The sequence below is a fragment of the Coenobita brevimanus genome, chromosome 20 (assembly GCF_032717465.1).
Source record: "Coenobita brevimanus isolate Jiangsu-jjx chromosome 20, ASM3271746v2, whole genome shotgun sequence".
NCBI classification, from domain to species: domain Eukaryota; kingdom Metazoa; phylum Arthropoda; class Malacostraca; order Decapoda; family Coenobitidae; genus Coenobita; species Coenobita brevimanus.
The window spans coordinates 8,844,181-8,864,686 of NC_136973.1; the positions used below are offsets into that span (position 1 = coordinate 8,844,181).

Genomic DNA, 20,506 nt, shown 5'->3' on the forward strand with positions numbered 1-20,506 from the left:
TTACCTTTACATTGATATCTAGTTTATGGCAATTTTTGCATATTACTGCGTGGTAAAGTGAAAGAAAAGATGCAAAATTTTGTATGATTCTTGGCCTCATGCACTTGGCGATCGTTTTCTTTGATCAGTCTCTGTAAATATACTTTGCGTGGTATAATGCTGGTTTTGGTGTCATTTTAAAGCTGAATAGTTGTCCTGTATTGCAGTATGTTCATAACAAGAAAACAAAGAAAATAAAAATTCACAGTGACGAGTTAAAGTTAGGACAAAAAATTTTATACCATGCCGTAGAAAAATATTTGCCAAGAATAAAGTATTAAAGAGACAAAGCTATGAGTCAGACCTGCTGTGCAGTACCCGCCATGGATAGAGCAAGCATTCTGTGACGTCTCGCTCGAGTCTCTTTGTTACAACATGTAAATGCGATTTAGGGTGAATATTTTACATTAGTATCTTAAAATGACACATAAACAAGTCCCTGGAATCTCTGAGGTTGGATTTGAAATGACGTGAAAACGCATCATCGGAATCTCAAAGGGTTAAAATATGTTGATAAGGTTGCACAAATTTAAAGTGTACAATGGTTTTATTGTTTATTTTAAGGATATGGAATGAAATGAATAGAAACATTTTTAACTTTTATTTAAATGATAATATATGATATGACCAGTTAGAAATATGATTGGCAGATGCAGAGACAAAAAGGTGAAGTCAGACCATAAAATTATTTATGTATTTATTATCATGAAAATCAAATAGTCATCAGTTATACAACCAAACTTCCCTTTTACCCCCGTCATCAGGAAATAAGTATGTCTTATTATGTGCACATGACAGTGGAAGGATGTAGGGGAGGGGTTAACCGGTAATAGGTGTCAGGTATGTGTGAGGATGAATGGTGGGAGGACGTAGAGTGTGACAGGATTATTGTTGACATCGATCTATATTCTGACTCATATCATCTTTGGTGAGGGATATGATTTAGAAATTGTCTTGTATTGCTAGACCAGTTAAGATTTATATGGATTTCTAGTGTGAATGTCACACAACGGAATGTTAATGATGTCTGAGTATGAAAGAATGTGAAATTGTGTAAATAATTCTAGTCGGTATGGCCATCTAGATATTCAGTTCTGAGGAGCAATTACCAGGCCACAAATTTTTACATAGTAAGGCCACTGTTTGTGTGCATGTGTGTTGCATATCCCCTTGTGTGTAAGATGTTGAACAGAGGGGAGGATGAGAAAAACATGAGTAGGCTTATGGATACAGGAAAGCATAATTAAGGCTCTTCATGCCCATTCCCTTTTCCTTTTTGCCCAGATCCCAGTGCATTCTATGATCACCCTTTGCAGCTTTAAATGCCATTGGAACTTGATGAAATTATATTTGATAATTTCAGTTTCCACAAAACAATTTCCCTGAAGACCCATTATTGTGATTCGGTTATGAAGAAATTTTCTGAATGGGAATTATTATCCTTAAAGAGAAGATTTTTGTATTAAACAGGCTGATGAGCTTTGGGGATTAACTGTAGAATACTTGAATAGGACTTTGCCTTATGATCAAGTGTTGTGTTCCTGTATGGGTAACTGGAGGTTCATCTTAATGCTGCCAGAAGTGTCAGTCAGTCACCTGCCCATGATTGCCCTGTACGACTGTAGCCAAGACATCAACTCAGCAAAGGGAAAATTATGGATCTGACTGCTTTTTTTTTTTTTTTTTTTTTTTTTTTTTTTTTTAATGGAATAATATGCATTAAAATTATTGAGAGCTAGGGATAAAGAAAAATTGTTATATACTGTATGGTAAATTAAGTTTCAGTATTATGTGCATCTTGATCCATCATGTTTAATAAACAATGCAAGATTATCTAAATCTTGTCATCCATGTTGGTGGAAATAAGTTTTTAATAATCTTTCAGTACCCCAAAACCATAATCCATCAGCACCAGTATTTGCATTGTAGCTTATGCTTTCTTGGCACAATCTTACCCACCACCACTACCCCATATAATCCTGCCTAATTCTGTTTCTCACGTCCATTTCCTTACACCCATCTCCCATGTACATTCATATGTCGAGGATGTAATTATATAACCTTTAGTGCTCTCAGACCACTTAATTCAACAGCATCTAAGTTCTAAGGTTATAATATTCTTCATCAGTCTCACTACCTACTGATTTGGTCATCCCTCCCATTCTGTAGCTAAACACGTCCTTTTCTCTACCCCATTGACTCTTCATGCTGCTGTCCAGGTCATGTGGTCGATGAGTGATCATTTACATATTTCCTCCAGCACAAAGAGTGTTCAAAAAGGTGTCTCAGCCATACTGATTTTGAAATTCCAAGATTTACACTACAAAGCACTTGGTGTAAAGGTTCTTTCAGGTAACAAAAATATCACTTCAGGCATTGTGTTTGTGTGTAATTCACTGGGTCGGTCAGGATCACTGGATGGTCGTGATTGTCAGCTTTTTACCCTCCCGGAAGGGAGCTGAGAGCTCATATACAGGGTTGCCAAGGTCGCGGTTTTCCCGCCAAATTGGGCTCGTTTTGAAGCTCTTCCGCGGGCAGATTTTACCGGTCGCGGGTTGCGGTTTTTTGGGCTGGTTTGAAAACTGTCGCGGTTGTTTGGGCTAGTATGGAGTTAAACCACATCACGACAATATACTGAGAGAGAGAGAGAGAGTTTAAACATATGGCGGAGAGAGACCCCCTAATACTCCCACAGGGACCAGTGGATGCAGCCAGTGCGGAGACTCCGGAGAGAGTTTTGTTTTATCCCAATTATCGTTGCCAGCAAGCACTGCTGCAGTAGAGAGGATTTTCTCTCAGTATAATTTAGTGAAAAGTAAATGAAGAAACAGACAGCAACATGAAACAGTTGAAAACACTCTTCATGTTAGAGCAATATGCGGACATAAAATCTGTTGTAATGATTTCACAAACAAAATTATGTTAGCAAATTTCACATATGACGTACACAGCAACGAAACACAGTGATGATGATCATATAGATTTTTGAATAATATAAGTGTGATGGAAAGTTGACTCAGAGGGAGAGAAAATACCTTCACTTGCATGTTGTATTACCTAGTGTAATGATAAGTATATTTCAACAGAATCATTGTTGTTTTATGGGCAATAGTGTTTTTATGGGAAATAGGGAAAGTTTAAGTGAATCAAGTGATCATTTCAGGCATTAATAGGGACCTATATATGAATTATTAATATAAAACACTAATTTCGCATAAATAGAGGATTTTTAAAATAATTATTGGTGTTGGGCTACTTTTGGGCTGGTTTTCAGTTGGGTTTCCGCGGGCAGAGCAGGGTGCGACTTGGCAACCCTGCTCATATAGTCCGATCCAAGGGCAAGGCTGTGACCTTCACACACACACACACACACACACACACACACACACACACACACACACACACACACACACACACACACACACACACACACACACACACACACACACACACACACACACACACACACACACACAGAGAGAGAGAGAGAGAGAGAGAGAGAGAGAGGGGGGGACAGTCACCACCCACTTCGTCAGTGAAACTTTTTGCAACCTGAGTGAGGCGCAAACTCCCGTCCACCAGTTGGCAAGCGAGAACGTTACCACTGCACGTGTGTGTGTGTGTGTGTGTGTGTGTGTGTGTGTGTTTTATCTGTATATGTGTGTGACTATTAATAAGTGTCAATGAGCATGTGTGTGTGCAAATGTGTGTGCGCATGCTCATGCATGTATATGTTTGTGCGCTGGCACTTGACTGTGTATTTGTGCCTGTATGTGTGCCTATGTTGGTTTATTTTTGTATGTTTGTATAAACTTGTCCATGTGTATGTTGTATGAATGTGTGCATGCATAGGTGTGTGTGTGTGTAAACAGAATTTATGTTGTGCTGGATTAACTTATTCTGTTGTTAATTGGTAAGATAAATTGCGACACTGTTTTATCATTTATATTATTTCTTTAATTTTCTTGGATGTTATTAAGTACAGTAACCCCTCGTTCTGTGATGCCTCTTTATACGATATTTCGCTTATACAGTAATCCCTGTACTTTCCGGACGCCTACTTTCTGGACATCCCCACTTACCTGATATTATGGGCCTGGACCTTTGGAACCCAAAAATGGCCAGAAAAAGAAAAAAATCCCCCCCAAATCCGAATTTTTTCCCACCCATAATTTGAAATTGCCGTGCGGTGCCAAACAGCTGTTACACCACGGACCCTCCCCCCTTCCTTCCTCCCCCCTCCCCCCTCCCCTGTCAGGGTTGCCATTTGGTATTTTTCATTACCAAATGTGGGCAGATTTGGTCATGAAAATTTTTTTTGGTAATGAATCAGAATAATGCATTACCAAATGGATTTTTCACATGTATGAGGATACACAGGATGGAGATGGTGGATTGTTTGCTCTCTCTGATTAATCTGCTAACATACATAGTGTGAAAATAACATGCTGTTAATTATAAGAAGAGTGATTACATGTATTTCCACTTGTATATATACAGTAATCCCTCCAATGTCCGACGTAATAGGGCCATAGGCAGGTCCGGATAGTGGTCCTGTTCGGATGTTGGGCCCCAGCTTATGGACTTGTACTTATGGACCCTAACTCAGAGAAACACCTATACAACTCCCTCTGGACATGCGTAGCACCTATTTAAGACCCAAATCACACCAGTAAGGCACATAAAAGACTGAAATAAATGCAAAAGAAGTATAAAATGAGGGTTTTGAGGTAGGTTCATACAATATTAAACATTCTGGGTACATACAAGTGCCTGGCTCCTGGACTGGTACTTATGGACCCTAACCTAGCCTAACTCAGAAAAACACCTTCCTACTGCACATGCATAGCTCCTAACACCCTATTCACACCAATAAAGTACATTAAAGAGTGAAATGAGGTGTTTGAGGTAAGTATAGTATGGAAAAAGTACAGTATGAAACATTCTGCCTACTTACAGCAAGTCCATGGCCATCTAGATGAATAACCGCCTCCTCTCGGACTCTGACAGTAAGAAGGATTTGCTGAAGCACTTGCAGTACACTGTTCATGAAGTCTTGCACTGAACTTAGTCAATCGCACTCAGAAGTCCGGTCTCTTCACAGTGCACACTCTTGTCTAACTTATGCTTCATTGTAACTTACTAAGTGTTGCACTCTGCACTTTAACTTTTCCTACTCTTCTAACCATTTTCTAAAGCAAAAACAAACAAGTCTATTTACGTTAAATGTTTTTTCAAAATTGTATTCTCACTCACAACTGTAAATCCTTAACACAGTTTTTTTCACTGCACAACACTGTAAATTCCCGTGTGGTCTAGTGGAGAAGTTCTTGCTGTTTAATCACTGTCAGAGTCCAAGAGTATTACTGGCAGGTGACCTAGGGGTGCGTCGCTGGGTCGTGGTGATGGCGTACCCACTGCAGACGACTCTGAAGACAGATGCAAACTCACGTCGAGCGGTGACTCCACTGTGGCTGATGTGCTGGGCTGTGGCTCGGAGCATGGGGGCCTATCTTGGGGAGGCAACGGAGTGGAGCCAGGGCTGGGCACAGCGGGGATCACGGGCCTGAAAAAACTGTCAGTGGTTGATTGACGCAAGGACCGACGATTCTGACGATTGATGATGCGCTGCCTGAAAGCACGCACTTCCTCCACAAGTCCCAAGGGCCCCATCTCCCTGTCGCAGTCCGGGTGTTCCAGGTAGTCGAGAATGAACTCTAGGTGTTCCCGGAGTGCTTCCCGGAGTGCGCTCAGCTTGGGGATGGCTGGAGTAGTGTCCTGCTGAGAGGAGTCCGCATCATCGTCGCCGTCCTTGTCGGAATCTTCAAGCTGGGTACTGACACCTGCAACTGAAGATGCGATCTCGATATCAGACAATGTCTCATACCCAGGATCGCCCTCGTCATCATCCAACCACTCACGCTCATCGTCCACATCAACATCGTCGCCATGCGTACGTAGCCGTGCATGGAAGTCACCCACGTCAAACCCTAGAAAATCGTACTCCACATCCGTTCCGAGAAGCAGATGAGACCAACCATTTTCTAGAGCCTTGACAGGGACTTCCTTCCATGCACTGGCCCAGTTGTAGATTGCAGACTTTATGTTGTAGCGGCGAAGGTTTTCCAAAGTCCGCTGGCCTTGCGTGTCCCATCCCTCCCTGCGCTCGTCCTCGTCCTCGAGAACAACCATCACCTCGTCCAGGAACTTCCGGTGGTATAGGCGCTTTGTTGCCACGATCACTCCTTGGCCCATTGGTTGGATGAGAGCAGTCGTATTAGGTGGCAGAAACATGCACCTAATCCGGCCATTCTCAGCCACCAAGTCCTTGTCGCACGGGTGGGCAGGTGCATTGTCGAGGAGGAGGGCCTTTACCTGGTCGTGCGGGATTCCCAGTGTCTTCGTCTGGTAATGTATGACCTCCTTGACAAAGTGGCGGTGGAACCAGTCTTTGAAGATCTGGGCTGTAAACCATGCCTTCAAAGAATGGTACCAGACGAGAGGAAGGACATCCATCACCCCATGAAGACACCGAGGCTGCTTTGCACGGCCAACAATAACGGGCTTAAGCCGGTGCATGCCGTTAGCATTGGCACAACACAAAGCAGATATCCGTTGCTTGGAGAGCTTGCGGCCAGGTACATGCTTCTCCGTCTCCTCGGCTAGAGTGTTCGTTAGCAAAGAGTGAAATAAACCAGTTTCGTCAGCATTGTAAACTTGACTGAGAGTGAGGCCCTCCCTGTCGATCAAGCCCTTCACCTTGTGCCGAAACTCGTCAACTCCATCCTCGTTAGCGTCCAAAGCTTCGCCATGAGCTTAACGGTTGGTAAGGCCATGCCGTACCTTGAACGCGAAGAGGCAACCCTCGGATGCCTTGAAGTCTAGGGCATCGTGAAGCCTGGCGAACTTCTCAGCAGCAGCCTTCAGCTCTGTTCCAGGTACCATCACACCAGCAGCACGTTGCTGTCGATACCAAATCAACGTGGAACGGTCGATTTCAGCAAACTTGGGAGTAAACATCACCTTCCTTTCCATGTTGCGTTTGCTTCTCGACGAGAAGTCAGCCGTGTACTGCATGAGTTTGTCTCGGGATCTCTTGACATCAAACAAAGTAGATCGGGCCAGGTTGAACTCGCGGAGGATGTGGGAAGAAGACCACCCCGCATCTACTTTCTCCAATATCTCCCATTTCTTCTCCAGAGTCAACACCACTCTCTTCCTCTTCTCAAGCGGCGGGGCCATCATCACACACACTAATAGGAGGCCCGAGAGCAGCAGGAGTGCCTGCAGCAGGTAAGGAACCACCACAAAAGCGAGCATGTGGGCAGCCACGACGACGAGCTTGCGCTCGCAACGAGAGACAGGCGGAAAGTGGGGAGGATGCAGTGGCGCTCTATCGGACATCGGAGGAATGACGCGCCACAACAAAGCTGTCCCGCGCCACGCGCACCAAGTTCAAATTACAGGCGGGAAAAATTCTTTTTTTTTTTTTTTTTCCTCCGAATTTTTTGTGGTTTTCGGACCATTTTGGGAATATTGGATCCCGGGACGATTATGTCTGGTTAGTGGGGATGTTCGGATATTGGGCGTTCGGATATTAGAGGGATTACTGTTTAATTAGTGAAGAATAAATGCTTGCTTTACGAATTTGGTAATGAAGAGTTAAATTTGGTAATGAAAACTGAGGAGTTTGGTAATGTGGCCATTGTGATCTGGCAACTTTGTTTCCCCCTCACCAATACCCAAACAGTTATTGCCTAACTTCGATCGCGAGTGGTAGCTTATCGTAATGGAAGCCACACATGATTATTTTTTTGTGAATAAACAGTGAATAAACTGCAATACCTCGCCACTAGACCACACGGGAATTTACAGTGTTAAGAAATTAGAATTTAGAGTGTAAAGGATTAACTGTGGAGTGCAAACTGGCAGTTGAAACTGGTCTGATGCAATTAACAATGTGCAGTGTCAAACAATTATAACTCACAGTACAAAGAATTACTGTAAGTGCAGCACAACACTGGATTACTGTACGTGCTTCAAGAGCATTTTCACCACTGCCAAAACCTTACAAAAGGCGGCCACAAACGTGCTGTAAGTACCCTGGCTGAGGTACAATCACTTCTAATTCCTCATTCTTTGGTTCCTTTTCATTTATATCATGCTTTATGTCCATTATTGGTGTGAATAGGGTCTTAAATAGGTTTAAATAGGTGCTATGCATGTCTGGTAGGGAGTTATTTAGGTGGCTTTCAAAGTCAGGCTGGGTAAGGGTCCATAAGTACCAGTCCAGGAGGCAGGGGCTTACTATTCGGATGGGACCACTTTCTGGACATGCCTTTGGCTCTATTACATCTGGTAGCGGAGGGATTACTGTACGATGTCGATATTTTAGTACCCTATACTTCCTATACAATGGGAACAGTTCGCTACAACGACTGATCGTCCGCTGCTCAGTGAACAGCGAATGTGCGAACGCAGTGCAAACGTCCCCACACGGTTGGCGCTGGACAACACACACTCGTCCACCAGTCCAACCTCATCAGCCAGCCCTGTCCAGCCAGCCAGTTCTGACAGTGATGAGTGAGGGCTGTGAGGCCCTTACTGTCCCATAGCCTCGGAGTCGGGACAGTTCGCTGTCAGGATGATTTCCCGTCATGTTTATACATATCAGTTTATTTAGCAGGTAAACTAGTTTTTGAATTATGAGTTATAAATGTGATGGTGGTTTATTGCTTCTATAATAAATGTAACATATGGGATCAAATAATGGGTATTAACTGAAAAAAATATTCATTCATTCATTCATTCATTGCCAGATGCCATGTATCCCAAACAGGGTGGCCAAGGGCTTAGAGTTAATTGTTTTACAGGGAGGGGCACTAATCCTTCACCAACCCCACTTAACACGTAGGGATGCCAACAGCATCTGGTGTTCCCAGGCGGTCACCCATCCAAGTACTAACCAGACCCAACGTTGCTTAACTTCGCTGATCGGACGGGAAGCGGTGTACTATCTTTCCTTCATCGTTTAACATAAAGCTACATATGAGACATTGGCATTTATATAAATGCCTAATGACCTTAAGTGAACGATCAGCATACTTTGGAATTATACGAATAATCTTCATATTACGTCTATATAAACATTTCGGGACAGTTCACCGTCGAGTCAGTTCACCGTCACAACAATAACAAGACAATTCTCCATCAGGACTTTTTTGCCGTCAGGACGATTCCCCATTGTTTATTTACATATCAGTTTATTTAACAAGTACATTAATTTCTGAATACATTACTTGTACCTCTTCAAAGTCGTTTTAAAATATTCCCAAGATGTTTTAGTACCAATGGAAATTAATGAAGACAGCTATACGTGACACTAGACTATAATTCAAAGTCAGCTACAGCTAGGTAGAAACAAGTTCATTATTGTCTTAAAGTGCAACTTATACATGATATCCAAAGCCTGCACTATTGAATTAACATAGACTTTGATAGATCCCCCTGAAAATTAGTTATTAAAGTATCAATTAATCAATAATGAGTATATTTATAGAATGATGGGGAATTGCCCTGACGGGAAATCTTCCATATTTTGAATACGAATTCATTTAGAAAACAACCCTACTTGCTTCTGCAAAGGTAAGAACTACTATATACTGTAGTTTCATGTTTTTTCCTCTTTATTCATTATTAATTTGTTACTTTATATGTTTAAACATAAGGATATTTCATATATGTGAGTGCTAAGGTGTGGGTATGTGAGTTTATGCAGATCTGGGAACGTATTGCCATCGATTCCATGTTATAATGGGCTTACTATACGATGGGGTTTTCAGGAACGGAACCCCTTCGTATAACGAGGGGTTACTGTATTTTGGTGTAGGATAGTCCTCTGTCTTTCCTCTCCAGCTATTCTATTATTTCTGAAGCACCAAAGCCCGTCATCCTCCCTACCTCCCACCCCCTGCATTGCCCTAATATTCCCAACTGCCCTTTCTCCCTCACCATTGGTAGGTTGAAATGTGAGTCAAGCAACTCGAGGTTCTCATTCACGGAGAGAAGGGACTGACAGTGCTGTCTGTAACAAGTAGACGTGCTGGAGGATGTACCACAGTCGTGCATATAAATACTGCAAATTACTTCTGTCCATCCTTCTGCTTCTTTACAGAGGATGAACCAGGTGGTTTTTAAATACATATTCACTTCTCATTATCTCTATTCAATACTAATTCTTCAGTCTGCTATATAAAAGTGAAAATTTTTAACAGTCATGCAACAGGTATGTATACTAGATATTGCTTTTGTCCCCTCTTTTTCTTTGTGAGTTTGACCCAGCTGAGTTTGTCCTCAGTTGACTGCATGTAAAGTATCAGGATGATTCATGCAGAGAATATAAAGAAAAAAAAAAAAATTACAGAGCAGTAAAAAGTTATAAGCACTTGTTCTTCCTAAAAACCCATGCATGCATTGAGGAATTTTAGTTATATTTACCAGCAGACACCAGGTAGCAGCACCAGAGTTGTGGCTGTCCTTGATTTTTTGTGTGTGTGTGTGTGTCCGACTGTGGGCATAGGCTTCACAGCCTGCACTCAAGGCCCAGTAGTCCTCCTACATACTGTACATACACCTCTACATGTCACCACTTCGGTACTAACACCCACCGTCCATATTGAATACATGCTAGGGCTGTCTCATACAGGACTGGTGTGTTGGTATTAGCGGGGGTATTTTTACGACATGTTGGGGGGTCTTCTGGTAGATCGGTAAAGTCTGATTTTTATGAAATTCAAATCCTCAAACTGTTCCCTCTACCAGTCGGGATTTGAACCTGGGTCCGGTAGGACTGCAGGCCACCTGTGTACCGATTGAGCCACCGCCTTATTACAAATTTTTCAGCAATTTTAGTTGAATTAAATATTTTTATTATGTATCCTACCAGTGATAAGGAGTTGTTAGGATAAATGCCTGTATGGATGGCTGTTCTTAATAGAGTCAGAGCTCACTTCAGTCTAAGCTCATGACATTCATCTTTGAAAACACATGGGGACTTTTCTGTGTATTTTTCTACCAGTCTGTCTGTCTGTCTATAGCCAGACGCCATAATCCCATAAAGGGTGGCTGGTTGAGTTTGAGTTAGTTGTTTTGCAGGGAGTGGCACGAAACACTTCTCCAACCCACTTGTTGACATGTAGGGAACACATATGGTTGATTATATGGTTACCACCTAGCATTGTAAATGGTTTCCTGGCTTACAGGAAACCAATAGGCTTGTCACTAAGTGTAAAGCCACCTGAAATAGAAAGAAGAGTAATAAAAAGCAACAGGAAAGATGGGAGAAGTAGGAATAGAGGAGGCCAGACACAGAAAAAGAATGATTAAAGTGAAGGAAGAAGTTGGGGGGGGGGAGATGCGTCCTTTATGCCAAAAAATACAATAGCTGGCTCCGACCCCAGTACTGGGATTTGTCAACTGTATGTATGCTGTGTATGGAAGTAGAAAGCCTTCTGAACTTATGAAAATACATGTCTAAGACACAAGAGTTGGATGGTTTCCTTTTCCATCTCTAGTAAACAGTGTGTTAATCTTTGTGTTTATTTTCCAGGGTCCACATCTGAATATCAGGCAAGAATAGCTGGGAGGAGAATTGCCCGATGCATCCAGAAAATGGACTACAATGTGAAGTTTAAGAATTTCCGGATAGTTAATGTTTTAGGCACCTGCAGTTTACCTTTTGCAATAAAAATAACACCATTTTCTCAAAAATTTAGAGAAGCAGCTAGGTGAGCATTGTTGAGTTTTTATTTACAGTACCATAAGCTGTAATACCTCATGCATGAAAAGTTGCCTTGAAGTAGCCATGTGATGTTCATCATTAACCCCTTCAGCCCAAAGACAGTTTTCATTTTCTTCTTGCCAACTCCAGAGGAATGTATTCAGACTGGGAGAGTGAAAGAGTTAGTGGGGGCTATACCAAACTCAGTCTGAAAGGTCCCTTCTAAGTTGAATAAAATTGTGTAAGCTGCAAGAATGAAGTGGGGATGTCATTGGATTGATTGATGGGGTTAAGTGTAATACAGTACAGTATAAGTAGGTCCCCCATATCGTGGCTTATTGGTTCTGGGGTTGTGGCTTGAAAAATTATTGAGAAATATGGTAGGCAGGGAAGCTGGAGGGGATGAGGATGGATATTCAAAATATACAGGATTTTTAAAGGCCACTGCAACCATTGGGCGTTTGTAGATCTCCCGTTCATTAAACCGTAAGAGAGTTAATCACTGTTTTGCCACAGTATCCCCAGTACAAGAGATCCCTGTTATATGATGGGATGAATCACTTATACGATGACTAAATATTCTTGGACCGTTTTTCGATAAACAGTTAGACCTCGCTATGACGGACTGATCGGGGTAAAGGTGGACAGTATATCTGATAACCGTCTAGATAAGATGTTCGATAGGGACCCGCTATACTTGTCTCAGGGTCACCATACATGAAAAAGGTCTGGTAGGTACTGATACCCCACGTAAGACAAGTTATAATACATCCGTAAATCGGTATATATTGTATACTGTAGGATTGGCCTGTGTTCCTTGAAGAATCTATAAGCAACACAGAACTAATGTTGGCCCTCATTTCAGTGGATGATAATGAAAAGAAGAGGTAATACAACAAGAAAGTTTTTTATTTACCTTGTAACTTCGGCCCTCCTCCATGTGCCCGGTGACCGGCTGCTCCATCTGCAGTGACAGGCTGCTGCATGTTCACTCTGCTTACAACATATGTATAGTACACTGATCTTACACACTTAACAATAATTACAGTACAGTAAAGTAACTTCAAACAGTCTTTTCCACATGCCCACGCAGTCCACTTAAGCCTCTACGACATAAGCATCATGCGAGAACTTGGTAGGCGGTGGAGTGGTGTGGAGTAGAGATGTTGTCGGTACGAGGAGCAGAGCGACAATGACAAATCAGGTACTTGACCTGGGATGTGTCGTATTTCCTGCGCACTGATCACATGATTCACCCTGCATTTCTCAGGGCTTGTGTGGTGCATCCCATGTCTCCATTGTCCGCCACCTCGGGTGTAGCTGTCCGGTAGGTCGATGCCTGTGCTCCCTATACTGGGCCTGGGTTCGGTATTTAACAAATTCGTCAGATAGGTTGGTGGATGTGCTTTCTATACTGGACCTTGCTTAAGTGCATAACAAAAGTTGTCTGGTAGGATCAAGGGGCCTGTTACATCCGAAGTTCGGTATAAGCGGGTCCATTAAAGTAAGGTCTAACTGTACAATAGAAGTTTTGATTATACAGTCATCCTGATTCCACACAAAGCCTAGTTAGTCGATATACAGTCGCTGTTTTCGCCTATGTGATTGCCCACACGCAAGCCTACAGTGATTTGGTTGTTCCAAGATGGCCTTTCAACTCGTCACTATCTGTTATGTTGGCGTCACCAATGGAGCAGCAGTTTGGTGTTGAAGTTTAAGCAGCAAGTGAAATGCAGCGAAGTGATATAGCTACCAGTTTAGGTGAGTTGGAAACTTGCTTATACTGTAGGTGTAGTTTTGGTGATAAGCAACAAGTGCAGTGCAGTAAAGTGAAATGACTATCTCTTAAGGTGAGTTGGAAACTTGTTTTTAGACTTTATTGGGTGGGTAACTCTTGGCCAAAAACACATCCCCATTGAACCCATGTTATATCTGATATGATGTACAATAAATTATGCCTTTTTTGAATGCTTTTTCATTGGAAAACAAGGGCTTGCTGTATCACTCTTGCATTTAAAAGTACCCATCATATGGTAATTTATAATGCCTCATATAGGTAACTGTAAATAATCATAAGTTAGATGCCCAATATCCACCATTTTCACTTCACAGTTTTTCCAGTCATACAGTAAAACTTCTTTAAGTTGGAATAATAGGGGCTGAGACGATTCCAAATTCACTGAAATCCTGAGTTACGGAAAGTGTGAGGCCTCTTGACTAGCCAGATAAAAAAATCACTTACCATGTTTGCAGAGGGTGTAATCCAAGCATAAGGAGGGCCTTTGGGTAGGATATAGAGGTGTTAGGGGGGCACATGATTGCCTCTGTGCAACATATTCATTTCTGAGCAACATTGTCTAACCATACTCACGATTGCACTACCTAACACTTTATGTACACTTTACAGTATATACAGGCCTTAAGAACACTATTACACTTTATATACTCAGATAGATTATTTTTTGGTTAGGAGGGCTGATAGGAGGTTAGTGAGGGATGTTAAAGTTATAGGAAGTGAGGAGTGTGTGCAGCAGCACAAACTATTGATCTGTGATACGGTGCATAAAGAACGAGTGATGAAAAAGAGGACTTATATACCTAGGAGGAAAATATGGAATCTGGAAAACCGAGTAGTAAGGAATGCCTTCTCTAGCGAGATGAGGAGAATGGTGGCTGAACAGGGAGCTGCAGACAGAGGCGTTAATGAACAGTACAGAGCCCTCAAGAACAATCTCTTGAGAGTTACTGATGTAATATGTGGTTGGACAAGAGGCCCACCAAGACGTAAAGTAACTCGGTGGTGGGAGGAGGGTGTATAAGCTGCAGTTAAGGAGAAAAGAAGGCTTTTCCAGGAATGGAAGAAGGGTGGTAACAAGGAGAAATACTTGGCTGCCAAGCGTAGGGCTAGAAGTCTGAGTCACAGAGACTTTTACTTGATAACCTAAATCATGGGGAAGGGAAAAATATGATGTGGCAAATCAGATGAAGAGAGATAATCGGGATATTAAGGTGAGCAGTATGTGAAGAATGATTTTTTTTTTTTTTTTTTTTTTTTTTATGCGAGGAAGAAGGAACCAAAGGCCATGAGCCTGCAGTAACAGTTCCCTCCAAGAGAAAAACAAAATACAATAGAGAGCCAAATTCAAGATCCGATCATTTTGAGATGCCTGGACACACTGCGTTTGAAAGACTGGAGATCATAGGCAGCAGGGAATATAGGCAGAGGGAGACAGTTCCAGAGCTGACCTGTTGCATAAATGAAAGACTGGGAGTAACGGTTAACTCTTACATTAGAGAGTTGGACAGAAAAGGGATGAGAGTTTGCTGCCAGACGGGTGCTACGCGCCCGTCGTAGAGGTGGAGGAATGCAAGCAGACAGTTCAGAGGAGCAGTGACCATTAAAGTAGCGATAGAAAAGAGATAAAGGTGCAACAGTGCGGCGAAGAGACAGAGGTTGAAGGGAGTCAGTAAGAGGAGGAGAGTTAATGAGATGAAAAGCCTTTGACTCCGCCCTATTGAGAAGAGCTGTATGTGGGGAGCCTCCCCACACATGAGAGTTGTACTCCACACAGGGGCGGATAAAACCCTTGTATAGAGTCAACAGTTGTGGTGAACAGTGAGGATATTAAAGATGCATGGAGAGAGCATTATAGCCAGTTGTTGAATGAGGAGTTTGACTGGGACAGAGAAGGTTTGGAGCAGCAGATCCAGTCTTTGGCCCTTGGCCTCTGATTGACACTGCTACTGTGAGTGAGGCAATGGGCAGGATGCACGTAGGGAAGGCAGCAGGTGTGTCTGGGTTGACTGCCGAAATGTTGAAGGCCTCAGGAGATACAGAGGTGAGGGTAGTCACTGACCTGATAAATATGATGATATATGAGTGTGTTGTCCCAAATGATTGGTTGAAGAGTGTAACTGTAATTGTGTATAAAGGGAAGGGTGATGCCCTGGAAAGAGGAAATTATAGAGGTATAAAGCTTTTAGATCAGATAATGAAGGTAATGGAGAGAGTTCTAGAAGGTATGATTAGAGAAAGAGTGAATATTGAAGATGTGCAGTTTGGGTTTATGCCAGGCAGGGGGTCTACTGATGCCATATTCAATGTTCGACGGGTTCAGAAAAAATATATAGGAAAGAAAAAGGATCTTTATTTTGTTTTTGTCGATTTGGAAAAGGCCTTTGACAGAGTCCCTAGAGAGGTGGTGAAGTGGGCAATGAGAAAGCTTGGCTTGGAGGAGTGGCTGGTTAGGGTGGTTATGGCCATGTATGTGGGTGCTCACACCCAGGTAAGAGTGAGTGGAGATTTGAGTGTGGGTTTTCCGTGAACATTGGTGTGCGTCAGGGGTCAGTTTTGAGTCCCATGTTGTTTATTATGGTACTTGAAGCCCTCTCACATGACTTCAGAAACGGACTCTGGTGGGAGGTATTGTATGCTGATGATTTGGTGTTGATTGCAGAGAACAAGAGGGAGGTGAAGGAAAGATTTAGGAAGTGGAGAGACTGTGTGGGGCACAAGGGGTTAAGGGTAAACGCAGATAAAACAAAAGTGATGATATCTAGGGTTGGTGGCGGTACTGTCAAAGACGAGGGAGAGTGGTCATGTGCAGTTTGCCACAAGGGCGTGGGAAGTAATTCCATCTTGTGCAGTGTTTGTGATAAATGGGTGCACAAGAGATGTAGTGGTATCAGAGGCAGACTGCGAGATAATGCTGATTTTATGTGTACAGCGTGTCGGGGTGAGCAGGTGGAGATTGTCAGGTGGGAAAGGATTGAACTTGCTGGTGAGTCTCTTGAGTGTGTGGAAGAGTTTTGTTATTTGGGAGATATGTTGTGTGCTGGAGGTGGGGCTGGAGCTAGCTCTGTGGCTAGGGTGAGAAGTGGTTGGAAGAAGTTCAGGGAGCTGTTGCCTCTCCTGACATTGAGAGGACTTTCCCTACGTGCTAAGGGGTCTTTGTATGCAGCATGTGTTAGGAGTGCAATGCTGTATGGTAGTGAGACCTGGACAGTAAAGGAGGAGAATATTCGCCGGCTCAGACGTACAGAAATGACAATGATTAGGTGGATGTGCAGTGCGTCCTTGCGTGCAAGGTCTGGGAGGATTGGGTTTACAATGGAAGAGTTGAGGTAGGATGGGACTGGAGTGTATTGGTGTTGTGATGAGGAGAGGTTGATTGAGATGGTTTGGGCATGTGGAGAGGATGGGGGATGATAATTTGGTGCAGAAGGTGAGAGGTGTTAGTATTGGGGGTGGGGTTATGAGGGGTAGTCCGAGAAAGACATGGGACGAGGTCATTAAGTGTGACCTCAGGGTTAAGGGACTGAACAGGAAAGCTGCCATAGATCGTGCAGCATGGAGAGGTGGCGTTAGGTGACCAAGGCCAACACGTGCAAGCATGTTGGAGCCTTCAAAAATGAAAACGATTACATACAGGCCATAATCACTACTGTAAAGCACTGTTGTATGGAAAATTAATTACTATTAGAGTCACTGCAGAAAATTTGTGCAGGCAACTCTGAGGACATACTGGTTTGGAGGCTGCATGTTGATTCACTTGGCCCTCACAGGCTAAAACATGACACTTGTCACTAGTGCGTCATGCCGAGATTGGGTTTCCATTAGAGGACATTTTATGACTTAGGGGATTTTTTTCCAGGAGTTTTGCAACAATTTATTCTAATATTTATTTTCATCAACGACAGTCATATGCCTTACCGACTTAAGCGTAATCCTTACTAAAAGTGTTCTGACTTATGGAGGTTTTACTGTATTTCAACTAATCTTGAGTGGTAATGTTTTTTGTAACTTTTTAAAACCAGATATAAGGCCTCCATAATCACATTCCTGTGTTTTAAATTGTTTATTTTATATTTTGCCTTAAAATTGCCGTCTTTTTTAAATGTTGACCTGCTGCAAGAAATTGGTCCTAGAATACTGTATAGTGCTGATCATGAAAATGTAGTGACCAGGTTGTAGAGCTGTACCATTGACTTAATCTGCCTTTGAGCAATGCAAATTGAGAAAAATCTCCACCAGTTTTAGCTGTGTTGGAACACGGTGCATATCTCCTCTTGGTAATTGCCGTGAGTTTCACACTTGTTTTTGCAAGTGCAGATTTTCATTAGTCACTTTATTCTTTTTTTAGAACAAACATGTAATTCATATTGCCCCTTTCAGGGCGCATGAGGATCTTAGGCTTGACAACTGTATTTTTGATCATTTAAGCCATAGGAGACTACCCTACATCCCTAGTAGCATTTAAATTGAATGAAAAACCTCTAATCATCTCCGTCATTTGAACTGTGATGCTTTAAAACAGTTTGCTTTGACTGTACTGTAGACCTACTACCACACCACAGAGATTTTTTTTTTTTTTTTTTTTTTTTCCTGCTATATTCTTTGTCACAGCTGAAAACACCCCAGTGAATGATTATAGGAATAAAGACAGCAGTGACGAGTTTGCTGGTTCTCTTTTATTGTTCCTTTTCTAATCATTAATTTCAAGTTGAAAATTTACCGTGCCCACAAGTTACTGTATTTCACTTAGATTCATTATGTCTGTTCCATGTTGAAATTTTTTTTTTCAAATTTGTGCACTTAATTTCATAATGAATCATGACTTTAGTGACTAGGGTGCCTTGGGAAACAAATGTAATGAATTTCCTGTGGGTTTCTGTTGTCTAATCTTCATGATTAACAGCTTATGGTACTATAGATATATAGCTTGAGTAGAATGTCGACATGAAAGTCTTGAAATTTTTACTAGAGTCTAGATATCTCCATAGTCATGTCTACTTTCACCTCATTATTATTATGACCTTTAGTGTTGGAATGAGCCATGCTGTTTCGTCTGTACAGTATAAGTAAATATGTATGCAGTACAGTCTTAAACTCTTAAACCTCCAAGCAACAGAGTAGTACACACTGATTTTGCCATTTTAGTAAAACTCCCACAAATTGCAAATTGCAAACCAAGTGAAATTATGAACTTGAGTATTGCATGTTCACCAAAAGAGTTAAGAAGAGTTGGCAGTGTTACACAAGGACAGAGATTTGTCATATACAGTCATGTCTTGCATAGCGATTCGTCGTATGGCAAGGTCGATATAACATGGGTTTCATGGGGATAAAGGAGTAGGCCTATGACCATGTAACTTAACAAAAAAAAAAAAAAATTTTCAGCTTGCCCTCAGCAGCACCACGCTCTCCACTACTGGTAGCCACCTTGCAGACACAATTGTATACCTGTAGTTACAAGTTTCAGTATTTCGTACACAGAAAGTTATCACTTCGCTTAATATCACACACTGCTCTACTGTATTTGTTACGCACTTGCATTGCCGGTGTTATTTGGCGATAGAAATGGTGTTTCAGTGGCCTTTAACAAAATGTTACAAAAGGGAGATGATCACTGTGAATGTAAACACTGGGTGTCTATCTTGGCTGAAACAGCTGGCTGGGAGGCATCATTTTAGTGAAATTGCAATAATTTTGCCATCGTTACAGCAAAACAGGGAATTGTAGTTCATCATTCTAGCGATGTATCACATAGCGAACAGACGTATAGCCAGACTAATCAGTGATTTCTGTGATTTTCATATTTACTGTAAATAATTATTATCATTAATGGTCATTATTCATGAATGGAGCCATGGTTTGATGAGTTTTGAAGAAGTATCAGTTATAAGGAAAATATATATGGGTAATGGGGAGACCACCGTATGTCAGTGATTAAATTACTGTATATATACAGTATATATATACAGTATTTATACACTGTATACACAGCAGAACTTAACTATAAAGGACTTCAATAGACCGGAATTCACTTTTATCGGAATTAAGGAGCTACCGGACTAAATTCTTACATACAATATCGGGAAATAGTCTGATAAATTCAGGAGCATTCCTGACTGGGTGACCACTTCAGCTATGTTCACCAGAATAAGGTAAATAAAAGACGTATTTATCAGTGCACAGTACAGTATTACTGTATATATTATACCATTTGATTATTGTAGTAAATGTATAATACAGTACAGTACTGTATTGGTAGTGAAAACAGTTTAAAAACCGTTGGTGCGATCCAGACTAATGTTTGATGTATTGGAAATAGTCTGGCCTAGCTGGGGGAAGTCCAGATGTCACATTTATTGAAATTTTGCTTTTTTCGGAATGACTTGGGCCCCAATTAGTCCGTTATAGTGAGGTTTTATTATATCTATCTATCTATCTGTATATATATATATATATATATATATATATATATATATATACACACACTCAAGCCTCGATTTAAGGGAGTAAATGGGGAATGAACTTGTCCCCTACTTGAAAATGTCCCTTACTTGAAAATGTCCATTTTTTTTACCACATATAGACAATCTTATTATGAAATGCAATGATTGCCTCATTTATATGACTATGAATATTATTTTACTGGTACTGTATAAAGAAATTTATTACTGTGTATAACCTAGACATTACGTATCACTTTTCAGTGGTCTTTTACGTTTGTCAGGTAGAATATGGAGTCCCTTAAATCTGAAATCCCTTAGAGGACCCTTAAATCGAGGTTTGAGTGTGTATATATATATATATATATATATATATATATATATATATATATATATACAGTGTATATGTATGTATGTATGTATATACATATACAGGCATAACCCGATTTAACG

At 41.6% G+C, this 20,506-nt stretch overlaps 1 protein-coding gene across 2 annotated transcripts in view; it reads left to right on the forward strand.

Annotated features, from left to right (window-relative positions):
• LOC145391974 (TATA box-binding protein-like 1) overlaps positions 1-20,506 on the forward strand; it is a 128,504-nt gene that overhangs the window by 92,872 nt on the left and 15,126 nt on the right. For both annotated transcript variants that reach the window (XM_080266486.1, XM_080266485.1), the window contains one exon: positions 11,648-11,825. In XM_080266486.1, coding sequence (XP_080122612.1) covers positions 11,648-11,825 — 178 coding nt within the window. The remainder of the gene's footprint in view (positions 1-11,647; positions 11,826-20,506) is intronic.